At 56.1% G+C, this 14656-nt stretch overlaps 2 protein-coding genes across 8 annotated transcripts in view; one reads left to right on the top strand and one right to left on the bottom strand.

Moving 5' to 3' along the window:
• LOC119110599 (neprilysin-2) overlaps positions 1-4691 on the top strand; it is a 30180-nt gene extending 25489 nt beyond the window's left edge. For 3 of the 7 annotated variants that reach the window (XM_037234479.1, XM_037234477.1, XM_037234476.1), the window contains exons 11-15: positions 876-1019; positions 1245-1510; positions 1952-2070; positions 2515-2646; positions 3079-4246. In XM_037234479.1, the coding sequence (XP_037090374.1) occupies positions 876-1019; positions 1245-1510; positions 1952-2070; positions 2515-2646; positions 3079-3420 (1003 nt within the window). In that variant the 3' untranslated portion in view covers positions 3421-4246. Of the gene's footprint in view, positions 1-875; positions 1020-1244; positions 1511-1951; positions 2071-2514; positions 2647-3078 lie in introns of all 7 variants that reach the window. The other 4 variants (XM_037234480.1, XM_037234481.1, XM_037234482.1 and 1 more) reach the window with 2 other exon arrangements.
• A 6385-nt stretch (positions 4692-11076) lies between these two features.
• LOC119109835 (uncharacterized) lies at positions 11077-14369 on the bottom strand. The gene is made up of 3 exons (XM_037233588.1): positions 14304-14369; positions 12344-12528; positions 11077-11278 (listed from the first exon to the last, which is right to left on the bottom strand). Exons 1-3 carry the CDS (start codon positions 14367-14369, stop codon positions 11134-11136), a joined length of 396 nt encoding a protein of 131 aa, XP_037089483.1. The 3' UTR covers positions 11077-11133.
• Positions 14370-14656: the final 287 nt, after the last annotated feature.

The following is a 14656-nucleotide window of genomic DNA, read 5'->3' as shown; positions in this document are numbered from 1 at the left end:
TTCAATTTTTAATCTTGATCTCAGGGCTTTCATCCGCACCTTTTTCATCAGCAATGGGGTTAAATCGTTCCGATCACCTATAATGCACTACTACTTACATGCAAAATTCATGCCCAATGGCCGCGTGCAAACGCGAGCATCAAGCAGCGCCGCACTTTCCACATATTCCCTGCCAGGCTGCAGTCGCCGAGAGGCTCCGTTGCATTCTGCGGCGGATGCCGACAGGTCGGGATTCGCCGGCGGTCGCCGCGGCCCGCCGTTCAATATTGACTCGGGCGAGACTGGCGGGCGCGCGTGCGACCGCTGCGATACCATTGGCCGCGCGGCGCCACTTTGTAGTCGGCCTCAGAATGCGTAATCCGATCCGGCCGTCTTCTGAGATAATATTTCCGGAGACGTGCTCCCGTCGGCTGCATCCCAACGGCGCAGACGGCCGGCGCGACGCGTGTGTCTCGACTCCCGAGCTGGTAATGGTTAGCCGTCGACGCTGAACTGTGAGCAGTGAGTTAAGTTTCGGTGTTGTGAAGGCGATGAGTGGTGAGCTATCAGCGGTGAGTTTTTGATGAGCTGTGGGCGAAGGACTGTAAGCATGGATAACCCATCTGTAAGCAGTGAGCTGTGAGCGCAATCCACCATTTGTCGGTGACCTGTGAGTGATAGGCTGAGGACCTGTGCTACAGTCTGTCGCTAGCCGCCGCTATGGCGGCTAGCGACGGACTGAACTGTGAACTGTCAGTGACGGGCTGACGACCTGTCCTCCAGTCTGTCGCTAGCCGTCGGTGACCTGTGAGTGACGGGCTGACGACCTGTGCTGCAGTCTGTCGCTAGCCGTCGTCGGTGACCTGTGAGTGACGGGCTGACGACCTGTGCTGCAGCCTGTCGCTAGCCGTCGGCTCGCTGTACGTTCGGAACCACTTCGACCCGACGGCGCGGCAGGCGGCGCTTGATATGGTCGAGCACATCCATCAGGAGTTCAACATCATGCTGGGCGAGGTCACCTGGATGGACGACAAGACCAAGTGAGTGGGGCGGTGGCCACGGGCCGGACATCGCGGCTTCAGACGTCTGTCCACCGACACACCGCCGCCACTGTGCCTGACCTGTGGCCTGGCGACTGGCTTTTTCAAACATGTTGGCTTCTGTTTGCTCTGTGCTGGACAGCGAAGCACAAAGCCCGCTAGCCTGCCACCGCTGGCGCACCGGTGGCGGCTCGAGTGCCTGATCCTTGACCCATTACCACGCAGAGAACGCGCCAAGGAAAAGTCGAAGGCCATCAACTATCACATCGCGTATCCGGAGGAGATCCTGAACGAGACGGCGCTCGCCATAGTATATGACGGCCTGTACATCGACGACGAGCACTACTTTGAGAACAACATCAACATGAGCGTGTTCGGCACCAACTACGCCTTCAAGAAGCTCCGTGAGCACATCGACAAGAACGACTGGCGCACTCACGGGTCGGCGGCCGTCGTCAACGCCTACTACAGCCCCATCGAAAACAGCATCAGTGAGTGGCGACACCATATCTGCGTGTGCGCTCGGGGTGAGCACAGCTGAACGGACACTTGTACCGGGGTTCAGGGGTGGATGCTCTGAGCGAGCGCACGTGGACTGCCACATGTGATTCAGGCGGCGCGGCCGCCTAGTTGCTCGGGGATCGTTGGGGGATTGATTGGCTCAGGCGTCGGATATGCCGTCGGGTATGGGCAGACATGATTCAGCTCCTACCCGCGCCGGCGTGAATAAATCCCACCTCGTTGCCGGGTGAGATAGAGTGAGCGACGCAGCGGCTGAGGCGTGCAAATGTGTCGCCATAGCGACGTCAACGGCAGGTCGTTAACCGGCCGACAGTTGTCCCGCACGGAGTCCGGCTCACACGACAGCTGAGCGCACGTCCAGCCGCGGGAGCCGGCTCCCGCGCCGCTGACCGGCTCCGCCTCCCCGACAGTGTTCCCGGCCGGCATCCTGCAGGGCATCTTCTACGACTACGACCGGCCCAACTACATGAACTACGGCGGCATCGGCTTCGTGATCGGGCACGAGATAACCCACGGCTTCGATGACACGGTGCGTGGCCGGTGGAGACTGCGGCCGTGAAGGGGGCGCAGGTGTGGACCGCGCAACCCCAGAGTGTGGCAGCACTGGACACGACTCATTACTTGGATGCAACGGAAGACATACAGGGAGATAGGGCAACTGCGCTGAACCTGAGGCTGCATTGCGGACATGCTGGTACTTGTTGGCCTGTTGCCACGTCCTTGTAAGTCTAAATGACTAACGATTGAACGTGGAAACCGGCAAGCTCTTTTGTGGAGCTGCGATATTTTTCTGATTACTACCGACTGGGCTGATGTGCGCTGAATGTCGGATACTAAACGGTACCCTGCCATTCGTCATACTCCCTGGCAGTGTGAGTTCAGGCAAGGATTGCGGATGACATCTACGGGAGTGATACCGATGGGTGCTTCCTCCGGATGCTCTCACCGACTCCCTTCCGTCCGGGCCGCGCAGGGCCGGCAATTCGACAGCAAGGGCGACTTGCTGGACTGGTGGGAGCCGGTGACCAAGCGCCGCTTCCTGAAGGGTGCTGAGTGCATGATCCACCAGTACGGTAACTACACCGTGCCCGAGATCAACATGAAGGTACGCACCGACTGGAAGCCGCGCGCGCGTAGGCGCTGTACATTCGCACGGCGTGCCAGACCGACGCCTGACTGGCGCTCGCTCGTACTTAGCTCGTTGTACGCATGCGCCGCCTGGCGTGCCGCTGTTCTCGCTCGTCATGCCTCGATAAGCCGGCCGTCTGCTGCCGTTGGCTCGCTCGCCTCGAAAGCAGGCCGTCGTCCGCTGTTCGCTCGCCAGCCTTGAGTAGCCGACCGAGCCGTCTGGCCGTTTTGCTCGCCATGCCCTGAGAAGCGGGCACCAGTTTGCTCTCGCCATGCCTCGAATGGCCGGCCACTGCGGCCACTCGTGCAGCTCCGTTGCCTGCCGCCTGGCTCGTGCCGTTCGCCGCCGCCGCCGCTGCTCGTGCGTAGAGCTCGTGCTGACGCCCGCCGGCGCCCTCTGCCCCCACAGATCAACGGCATCATCACGCAGGGCGAGAACATCGCGGACAACGGCGGTCTGAAGGAGGCGCGCCGCGCCTACCAACGCTACCAGGAGGAGCACGGCGTGGAGCCGGCGCTGCCGGGGCTACAGCAGTACAGCAGCGAGCAGATGTTCTGGCTGACGTCGGCCAACTCCTGGTGCCAGACCGTGAAGGACCAGACGCTCAAGAACCGGATGCTCACCGACTCGCATTCGCCGGCGCGCGCGCGCATCAACGTGCCGTTCAGCAACTTGGAGCAGTTCTCGCAGGACTGGAACTGCCCGGCCGGCTCGGTCATGAACCCGGCGCACAAGTGCACCGTCTGGTAGAGGGCAGCACGGTCGCGCTGCCGGCGGGCCCGGGAGCCGACCGCGCGTCGCGGCCGGAGCCGCCTCCGCCGACCAGCCTTCTCGGCAACCCGGCGGTCAGCGGGGCTGAAATTCTTGTTACTTTGTACATAGTGCCAGCTGTTATGGTGTACTGCGGCGGCGTGGCTCCTTGCCAGCGGGACCGACGCCTGTTGTGTTTTGGTATGATAAGCACTTGGGGGCTCGTTTCCCACTAGAGCCGCCCGGCATCTGACCTGCGCGCGCCGTCTGGGTCTCTCCGCATCATTCCTGCGCCGCCGTCCGCGTCCGTCGCCCGACGCTCGCACCGGTGCCGCCCATGCGGGAGTGGCGAGGCGTCGCCCAGCCTCCCTTGTCCACGCGCGTCCCACGCCGCGCTGGGCCTTCAGTGCTGGCCCGCGGTGCCATCGATCCTTCCTGCCTGGATCACTTGACTTCCATCGACCGTGAAATATTTTATGACCTGTATGATATTCGTTATACCTATGCACGCAAAGACACACTCTTTCTATATGCTAAAGGTATGTTAGCTCTGTGATGCGTGATTCCGTGCCCGTGTACCGTCGTGTTGGTTGATGGCGGCCGCCCCGCCAGTGCTGGATGTGCCCGCTCCGGGTGCGCCCCGAGCCCCGTGACCCGAGCTCCTGTCCACGGCGCCGCGTCCTCATTGCAGCTGAACGGCGTGTTGACGCAAGACGAGAATATCGCCGACAACGGCGGCGTGCGGCTGGCGTACCGGGCGTACCAGCGGGCGGCGTTACGCCGGCCGCCGCGACTGCCGGACGTGCCGCTCACCGGCCGCCAGCTCTTCTGGGTGACGGCCGCCAACGTCTGGTGCTCGGCGGACCGGATCGAGCACCTGCGCCACTCGGCGCTCGACAGCGAGCACGTGCCCAACCGATTCCGGATCAACGGGCCGTTCTCGAACATGGCCGAGTTTGCCGTCGACTTCGGCTGCCGGCCGGGCTCGCCGATGAACCCGCCGCACCGCTGCCGCGTCTGGTAGGGCCGCCAGCCCGGCCGCGCTCTGTCCGAATCTCACTGGTCGATGTGCGGCGGTCAGGACCGAGACAAGGCCCGACCGGACAGACCCACACGGCCCCTCCGACTCCGGTGAAAATACTACCTTGTGAACGGCAGCGACAGCTGCTTTGACTGATGCGTTTTAGATGAGTGTTTTCCAATGTTACTTGTACTGCCTACCCAAGTAAGGTTAACGCGACACAGGAAATACAACCGATTCCCGAAGTGCACCACTTGTTTGGATCGCGCCACTTGCTGCGAGAACCTGGTTATAATCGCCCAATCGTGTGCTTACGCTTAGTAAGTATACCGCCTTCCACAGTGCTTTTGAGTCCCTCACACGGGAAGACACATAGGCAAACCAACAGACCACCGGTACCAACCATTTTCATAGTGTCATGCACCTTCATAGGCCGTAGTGGTCTTTGCAAAAATGTACCGGCATTGGAACCTGCACTGAAATGAGTCGAGTTGCCATCCTTCTTAGTGATGGTGATCGGGTTGCTTCCTATATGAGACCCTGCAATGTTGACGACTGCGAACGTTTTCACGGAAATATGTGCAAGGTGGTTAGAAAATCCAACTTAGCTCAGGCGCTCCTCGTGCAAATTTCAACATTTATCAGCATCCTCTAAGGTGGCAGCCGCCCTCAGCTTGGATTTGGTCTAGTTTCAGTTTTTCTCGCTGACTTAAGAGGGTCGTGTGACACCGTTTTTGATGGTTGTTTATGGCAGGGAGTGCGTTTCGGCACTTCTGTTTTCACGCATAGGGTCGAATCCAATGTCGAACTGAAGGTGATGGGTTAGATAATCGCAGATAACCAAAACTTCTTGCATTAACCGATATAGGCCGTTTGGTGTCTTCTCGTACTCATAGTTGTACAACTCGCAGCAGCGGCATTTCTTATAATACCGTGATGATATGAGCATGCGTTATATGCACGACGTATGTGTTATAGAAGACTATGATGCTTATGTAGACATGTTCTGTCGAATGTACAAGTGTCTGTTCAAAAACTCGCCGCTGCACACCGATACGCTATATACAGGAGCGCGGGAACTATGTTAATGTTGACGGGGAAGGCGGAGGGAGGGCAAATGAAAAATGCCACAGTGGCCCCTGGATTAGATAGTGCCCCCCCCCCCCCCCTACAAGCCGGAATGGGTTTTTCCAGTCGATAATGGGCCCGATACAGATCACAATGTGCCCTCCGCAGGACGAAATAGGACTTCCACAGTCAGTAATAAGCCCTCTGCATGCTAGAATGGGCCCACTGGGCGCTACAGGTCAGAACGGAGTCCTTACGGGCCAGAATTGACCCTCCTTAACCCAGAATAGACACGTTAAGGCCGGAATGGCTCTCTACGTGCCTAAATAATCATTTCTACAGGCCCGCATGGCCCTCCATAGAATCGATAGTGCATGTCATTTTGGACCCATTTTGACCCATTTTGGACATGCCATCTGCATGTCAAAATGGGTCCTCTATCGGCCAAAATGGGCCCCATACTGCTCAGAATGGGCCCTCTAGATACCAGAGTGGATGTCTAGTACCTCTAGTGGTAGTGGTACTAGAGTGGTATCTAAATGCTTCTAGATACCAGAGTAAACACTGGTGAGTCTACAAAGCCAGAATGGGCTCTCCAGTCAATAACGGACCCTGTTCTAGTCCAAACGGGCCATCTACAGGCCAGAATGGGCGCTCTACAAGCCAAAATGGCACTCCAATCCATAATGACACTTCTTCAGGTCAAGATGGCCCCTATACAGACCAAAATGATAACCACAGTTCAAAATGGGCCATCTACGAGGCTGAATGGCCCCTCTATATGTCAGAATGTGCCACATAAAGGCTAGAATGGGCCCTCGAAGTGAATAGTGGTACCTCTGCAGCTCATAATGGGCACTCTGCAGACCCAAGAGTACCCTCTACAGGGTCAGAGGTGCCCTCTTTTGACCAGGATGCACCCTAAACAAGCAAGAATGAGCCCTCAACAGCATGGACTTTTAGAGGCTTACATACATTTACGAACCTAGATGCATTTTACCTACATTTGCGGCTTACAGCCTTCGGGTCCCCTTAGCAGCTCAGAATGGGCCCTTAGCATACCCGAATGGGTCCTCCACAGGCCCTCCAGGTTGAGGGCGCCCCCTCACCCACCCCCAGCTTTCAAGTTGGGGGGGGGGGGCGGAGGCGAACCGTCCCCACTGCCCCCGGTTCCCACGTCCTTGGCGATGAGTGGCACACAACTCTGTCGGGACGGGATACCTTAGCTCACAAATCAGGCTTCTGTAGCTGTATATCGAGGCGTAGAAACATTGAGGCAAGAAAGTCTTTGAGGTCCTATATCGCGATTCTCCACAAGTTGCTGAAGTCCCAGTACAGTGACTGATTCGAAGCGAGACAGTCTGCTGTCTAGGAAACAGTGTAAGCCAAAGGACAGCTAGGCCTACACAATGAATGGGCAGATCTGTATACTTTTGCCTTCCTGCAAATAAACCTTAGCACGTTGTTGAAGCAAATCAGAAGAAAATCGACCAGAGAATTGTAAAATTACAGGCTGACCCAGTCAAAAATGTATCCAGCGTCCGGGCGTGTGAACAGGCGCTGATGCTCTCTCAGTACATCTGCGGCATTGGAATGTTCCTGACAGCGCTGCCACATACCGCTATACCTTGTAGTGTAGAGGTCATGTTAGGTCGACAAGGCCTATTCTGGTCGAGTTCATAACAGGTCAATAGGGCCATCCTAGGTCGACCTTATGGCAGTATGCAGTCATGCAGGTTGTGGATGCAAACAGTAGTGCGGTGACCACCACTGCGTGGCGTGCGCTCCATGAGAAGGTGTCAGCTTGTTAGCTAGCATCATCAGCTACTGCTCTGTCACCGCGCACACTGCGTGCTGAACCGTGGTGTTCCCTTCAGTGTCTGATGTTGAATCATTCTTAGTCAAGAAATACATTGCCAACATTTCTCAAGCAATCTGTTTTCACTCTACATGAATGGGGAAGCATACAAAAGCCAAGAATGTCATCTAAAAAGTCAGCTAAATGTGTAAAAATTCAACATTTCGAATGTCAGGTAAGCCCACATGACCACAACATTGGAATGTGCAAAAAAAACTTTTCTTAATGGCCAGCGTCTACTTGCAAAATTTATGGGCTCTCTTCCAGTGCTTTACTCATAAAGCACATTCATTGCAGTGCTGGAAATTCCAAAGAATTTCCTGGTGGCGGAGCAAAAATTTCTTAAGTGGAGTACGAAATTATCCAAGTGCTACAGGTCATTACAGTTTTACTTGGGTTATCTTTGAGAGATAACACTACAATGGGTGGTATTCAATAAAAGCACCACTTTTCATACACAGCAATTCATGCAAACGCACTTTAAATGAAAGGAAACATCAGTATTTAACATGACACACTGAAACAACACAGTGTCATACTCTGTACAATGAAACGCATATGCATATACATGGGTTTTCAGCGTATGGAAGGCTCTGTGTATACACCCTCCAAAACAGAGGGTAATTACGCATCGGGCTTATACACTCTCCAAAATGGAGGGTGGGTAGGAAGCGCGCAGCCAGAAAAAAAATGGTATACAACAAATGCAAATGAACATGCCACAGACGGCCACCCACTCATGCTCCACGACGATCACGCCACTCACGCTCCACCGTGGTCACGCTACTCACGCTCCACCAGCCAAATGGTTTTAAAAACAGCCAAACATTCATGCCCTCCATCCTCCGACTCCTCGTCAACACACGAGGCCCTGCACATCCCACCCGAACAATAGAGACAGCCGGCCCTCTTAACCGATTTACGGAGCCAGCGCAAGTACAATGCCTGACAGACCGGCGCAGGCCGGCCAAAAGGGATCGGAGTCGGTTGCTCCGCTGACTCCGGCGGAAAGTGCAAAGTATTAATGGATTTTGATGCGCTTTCACCGACATCATTGCGAAACATGACAATTTATGCTGCAATTAACTGATGCTTTTGTACTAATAAACCTTCCTCCTTAATTTGTCGGATCAAAGTTATGGGTTCATGCTACTCGGTTGTCCTGGTGTTTTTGTCGGAGTGAGCTGGCTGTCTCCGAGCAGTTTTTTGGGTATTTATAACAACGTTTTTTCGACTTCAAAGGGTATTTTTGTAAAGCCTGAATTACCAGCTTTAATTTCACATCCTTAAGTAACAAATTTAGCTCGGTTTAAATCCACAACTGCAGTAACATTTTTGTACTCCGGACGCCAGGAAGCTGCCAAAAATCCAACCACAGGGCGGTTCTGGATGAGTTCAAATAAGTATTTCTTCATAATCCTGGTACCCATCTCTATACAGCTTCCCTCCAAATGTTTATAAATATGCTCAAGGCATGAGCGCGGGCAGAATATCTACGCTCTTGACATTCACGAAGAGGCGAAGCATTAAAACCAATTGAATAATATAATATATAATATAATAAAACCAATCAACCTCCAACCTGAGCTGGGAGGCAGCCGCAAGCCGCTGAATAGTTGAGACGTTTCCGACGTTGAATTGCGGGTGATTCTCTTATTTGCATTGCCATGACACAGTGGTGTTGCGCGAGTAGGTGTCCGTCTGTGGTAGGTAATTGGACGCGTGGTTTTCTATGACTGTTCGTCGCATCCTTGGCAATTAATGCGGTTCGTCGTCAATGGTAGGTTAGGTCATGTTCAAGTTTGTGTTGGTCTGCGAACATAGGAAGTGAGAGCTTTGTTAATCTACAGACCGGTGCGATTCTGGTAATCTTTTTTCATTTCCCGGTGTTGTACAAAGGCGATTCCATTAAACATTCACACACTTTTTCACATTTCCATACATGGTTTATCATATAACTGGGTGGCAACACAGGCTGCTTGCCATTGGGCATCTTAGTCTGGTGGGTGCAAGATTCGTGCTCTTGCAGATATCAATACATGGCTCCTGATTGAAGCAGCGGGTCTCAGGCTGTTGCACCTTCTGGTTTTATTTTGTCCTGACACAAAGAGGTAAAATGAGTTTTTCCAAAAGCTGTTGCTGTTGCATCATAATGGAGTACAAAATATTTCATTTTACCTAGTCACAATCCTGGAGTACAAAATCCCTGGCATACATTATACCAGGAACCGTCAAGTTTTCCAATACTGATTAATTGGGATACATCGTACCTTGTGGGTACATATGTGACCCGAGGCTTGTTGGTATTTCTTCATGGCAGGTCAGTTATGCCCGCTACCTGAGGTGACATGTGAGACAAATGAGGCACCTTCCCCAGCGTGCCAGGGAGGAGCTGCTAGTGAGCGCGCACGATGGTGACGCTGGACAGCGAGACCGCAGTGCCAGATCAGATGCTGGTTGACCTCGGTCAGCTGCTGTACAGCGTCGTTAAGCCAGTTTCTGGGATCAAAGAAAGCCTAGTCGAAAGTTTAGAGACTCAGCTGGCCCACTACACTCCAGCCCCACTCCGCGAAGAAGCTTCCCGTGCCCCCTCCCCCCACCCCCCCCCCCCTCCTTCCCACCGAAGAGAAGCTAGAAATACTGCCAACTTCTGTTGGAGCGCCGAAGTCTCCACCATCATACCGGGCGTCTCAACAGCAACAATTACTCCCGAAATGCTCCTGAATTTAGTGACCTGCAGCTGCACCGCTGAAAGCATGACATGCAGTGCTGCACGCTGCAGCTGTAACAGTCACAGTGCAGGCTTTTGGTGTACACACTACTGCAAGCGTTATGGAAAAAATGCTAAAAGCCGTTGCACCGGTCAGCAGATGGACATTGAAGGCAACGAACGGGAGCTAAGTGTACAACAGACTCTGAAAAAAGCAGAGGAATGTGACGGGTGCTGGCCGGTATTGCTGTGCTCAGGGTCTCTAAATGTCGCGACACGTCAAACGTCTCCTCTGAATTTGGTATTTCACCTCTGGCTTGGCTTTAAAGTGGACATGGTAGCCCCAAAATAAGCCTAGAAATGAACTCGGCAACCATGATAAGCTTGTTAATGAGATATTACACGACCCTCTATGCCATCCAGATCAGAATAAGAAAATTTGTTAGCATTCCATGTTGGCGGCCATCTTGAATTCTGAGAAACACTCGAGGTTGCACAAATCGCAGCTAAGCTAATTGGACTTTTCTTAATATTCAACCTGTCAACCATTTTTCCGTGAAAACGTTTGCGGTAGGTAAGACTGCAGGGTCAACAGTTTGACAACTTAACCGGATCAGTTCGCAGCATAGGCAAACATCAGGTGTTAATGTCATATATTCATTGACACGACAGCGCTTTGTTCGTCGGCCCGTCCGGAATATCGCCCAGGACAACACAATAGACGGGAGCCTATCAGTGCACGGTGTGTGCTGCGGCTGCTCCATATCAACAGGCTAACTCCGGTGGTTAAACAAAGCTCGAGGCACTTGCTGACTGTCCCACCGATGAGGCGGTCCAACGACGGACGGCACAAGAGTGAGTGATGCTGCGCGGGCAGCACACCCCTGACGGCCACGTGCCGCCCGCGATCTGACGTGTCAACTCCGCCGTCGGAACATAGCCGCTGCGGAGCCGAGCGAGCGGGCCAGCCGGCGCCGCGGCCGACATCGCGCCCGCGCGACTAGTGTGCCAAGCTCGAGTACATGGTTCGACCGAGAGGCGGCGCCGGCGGCGCGGTCAGTCCAGGTGCTTGAGGTTGTTGCAGTTGTCCGTGTGGCCGTTCGCCTCGGCGCGGTGAGAGGGCAGACGGCGCACGGTGAAGCCCATCGGGCCAAAGCACGCCTCGCTCTTCTGATGCCGAATGTTGCAGCGCGCCTTCAGGCTGCAGACAGACAAGTGGCTCCAGTCAGGCGCGCAGCCTCGTTGGCACGGTACTCAGCGTAAGTGAGCCCAACTGGCGGCCCGCCCGGCCAGGGTCAGCCGACGGCCGCCGTCACCCTCAGCCATGATCGTCTCTTTGAAACTCCAGCGGCTGCCATTCTGCAGCGCTCTCATTCTACCGAAATGGAGGCTGCCGCGGCTGAGCGGTTGCCGCGCTGCACACCAATGACCGCGGCAGACTGGACGGCAGGCCGGCTCACACGGCACACGCGACACCCCCCCTCACACCACTGGCGGCGGTTGGGTCAGCGTCGCGGTGAACGGGCGAGGTTGCGCCGGAGCTGCTCCGCGCCGGCATGCGGACACAGCTGATATGCTCACCAGCGATGTGGCATGGGGAAAGCAGGAAACTAATCCTCGTTTGAGTTGAGCTCTCCCTCGACATAACAGTACGGTTAACACTAACATTCGTGGAACGCGTGGGCCATGGCTCCGCTCCTCTCCCGCTCCCCAGCATGTGCAGTATTAAGGTCCAGCTGCCGTATTCATCAACACAATGGGACATGACTAGCATACTCACCCGTACAGCGCTTGGCTGTATCTGACGTACACGAAACGAATATACGAATACACGTACAAATTCACGAAACGCACGGGCCATGGCTCCGCCCCTTTTCCGCTCCCATGCATGTGCAGTATGAAGACCTAGCCGGCGTACTCATCAACAAAAATGGGACATAACTAGCATATTTACTCGTACATCACGTGACTTTACCTGACGTACCCCATGTGGGGCGTGGATGTAGCTGACCTACTGCCGGCGCAATGCGCGGACGAAGCTGGTGCGCTCACCATAGCGGTATGTGGCATTGCTCATCTTCTCACCAGCACAGCACAGCACGCTGAAGTAGCTGGCGTACTAAGCAGTACAAAATGCGGCTGTAGCTGTCGTACTCACTAGCATAACGCATGTATGTGGCCGGTTCACTCACCAGTGCAGTCGGTGGGTGCGCCCAGCCTGCTCACCGGCAGTGTGTGAGGTGCCGCTGGCGCGCCACGCACTCACCAGTACAGTATGTGGATATAGCTGGCGTAGCCGGCGAACACATGCCACCACGCGTGCAGCTGGGTGAAGGGTCGCAGCACGGGCGGCAGCACCGAGCGCAGCCACCTGGCGGTCGCGGCGCACGTCGTTAGGTCAGCATGACACCGAGCGAAGCGCGCCGGTCGGCGGCAGCGGCGGCGGCCCCGCTGGACGGCAATGAGCCGGCGTCGCGGCTGGCCCGTCGAAACCAGGTGGCGACCAAAGGCCCAAACCGGGCGCGACTTTCATTAGGGCCAATTGGTCGGGCTCGGCTGTCACCGCGCTGCGAATCGATGGCGGCCGGTGCGGCCGAGCGGCGCCGTCGCCGCCGACGCGGGCGTGGTCGGGCCGAGGGCGTGGCCGGCGGAGCTGGCGGCCAGGCGCGGCCGGTGCCCCGGCCTGTCGCCACACAATCGCCCCCGCACCCCAGCAGAGGCCGGGTGACCGCACCCGCTGCCGCTGCACACCGCTGTGTGATCGGTAACATACCAGGCCAGCCGTCACGCCGAGCAGTAATATACCGGTGCCAGCTGTCACGCCAAGCAATGACATACTGATGCCAGCCGTCACGCCAAGCAGTGACATACCGGTGCCCGCTGTCACGCCGAGCAATGACATACCGGTGCCCCCTGTCACGCCCAGCAGTGACATACCGGTGCCAGCTGTCACGCCAAGCAATGACATACTGATGCCAGCCGTCACGCCAAGCAGTGACATACCGGTGCCAGCTGTCACGCCAAGCAATGACATACTGATGCCAGCCGTCACGCCAAGCAGTGACATACCGGTGCCAGCTGTCACGCCGAGCAATGACATACTGATGCCAGCCGTCACGCCGAGCAGTGACATACCGGTGCCCGCTGTCACGCCGAGCAATGACATACCGGTGCCCCCTGTCACGCCCAGCAGTGACATACCGGTGCCAGCTGTCACGCCGAGCAGTGACATACTGATGCCAGCCGTCACGCCAAGCAGTGACATACCGGTGCCAGCTGTCACGCCAAGCAATGACATACTGATGCCAGCCGTCACGCCAAGCAGTGACATACCGGTGCCAGCTGTCACGCCGAGCAATGACATACTGATGCCAGCCGTCACGCCGAGCAGTGACATACCGGTGCCCGCTGTCACGCCAAGCAATGACATACTGATGCCAGCCGTCACGCCAAGCAGTGACATACCGGTGCCAGCTGTCACGCCGAGCAATGACATACTGATGCCAGCCGTCACGCCGAGCAGTGACATACCGGTGCCCGCTGTCACGCCGAGCAATGACATACCGGTGCCCCCTGTCACGCCCAGCAGTGACATACCGGTGCCAGCTGTCACGCCGAGCAATGACATACTGATGCCAGCCGTCACGCCAAGCAGTGACATACCGGTGCCAGCTGTCACGCCGAGCAATGACATACTGATGCCAGCCGTCACGCCGAGCAGTGACATACCGGTGCCAGCTGTCACGCCAAGCAATGACATACTGATGCCAGCCGTCACGCCAAGCAGTGACATACCGGTGCCAGCTGTCACGCCAAGCATTGACATACTGATGCCAGCCGTCACGCCAAGCAGTGACATACCGGTGCCAGCCGTCACGCCGAGCAGTAATTTACCGGTGCCAGCCGTCACGCCGAGCAATGACATACCAGTGCCCCCTGTCACGCCCAGCAGTGACATACCGGTGCCAGCTGTCACGCCGAGCAGTGACATACTGATGCCAGCCGTCACGCCGAGCAGTGACATACCGGTGCCCGCTGTCACGCCGAGCAATGACATACCAGTGCCCCCTGTCACGCCCAGCAGTGACATACCGGTGCCAGCTGTCACGCCGAGCAGTGACATACTGATGCCAGCCGTCACGCCAAGCAGTGACATACCGGTGCCAGCTGTCACGCCAAGCAATGACATACTGGATGCCAGCCCCGTCACCCAAGCAGTGACATACCCTGTGCCAGCCGTCACGCCAAGCAGTGACATACTGATGCCAGCCCGTCACGCCGAGCAGTGACATACCGGTGCCAGCTGTCACGCCAAGCAATGACATACTGATGCCCAGCCGTCACGCCAAGCAGTGACATACCGGTGCCAGCTGTCACGCCAAGCATTGACATACTGATGCGCAGCCGTCACGCCAAGCAGTGACATACCGGTGCCAGCCGTCACGCCGAGCAGTAATTTACCGGTGCCAGCCGTCACGCCGAGCAATGACATACCAGTGCCCCCTGTCACGCCCAGCAGTGACATACCGGTGCCAGCTGTCACGCCGAGCAGTGACATACTGATGCCAGCCGTCACGCC

The sequence above is a fragment of the Pollicipes pollicipes genome, unplaced genomic scaffold (genome assembly GCF_011947565.3).
Source record: "Pollicipes pollicipes isolate AB1234 unplaced genomic scaffold, Ppol_2.1 Scaffold_7231;HRSCAF=8579_pilon_pilon_pilon, whole genome shotgun sequence".
Taxonomy (NCBI): Eukaryota; Metazoa; Arthropoda; class Thecostraca; order Pollicipedomorpha; family Pollicipedidae; genus Pollicipes; species Pollicipes pollicipes.
This window is presented reverse-complemented; position numbering and strand designations above follow the sequence as displayed.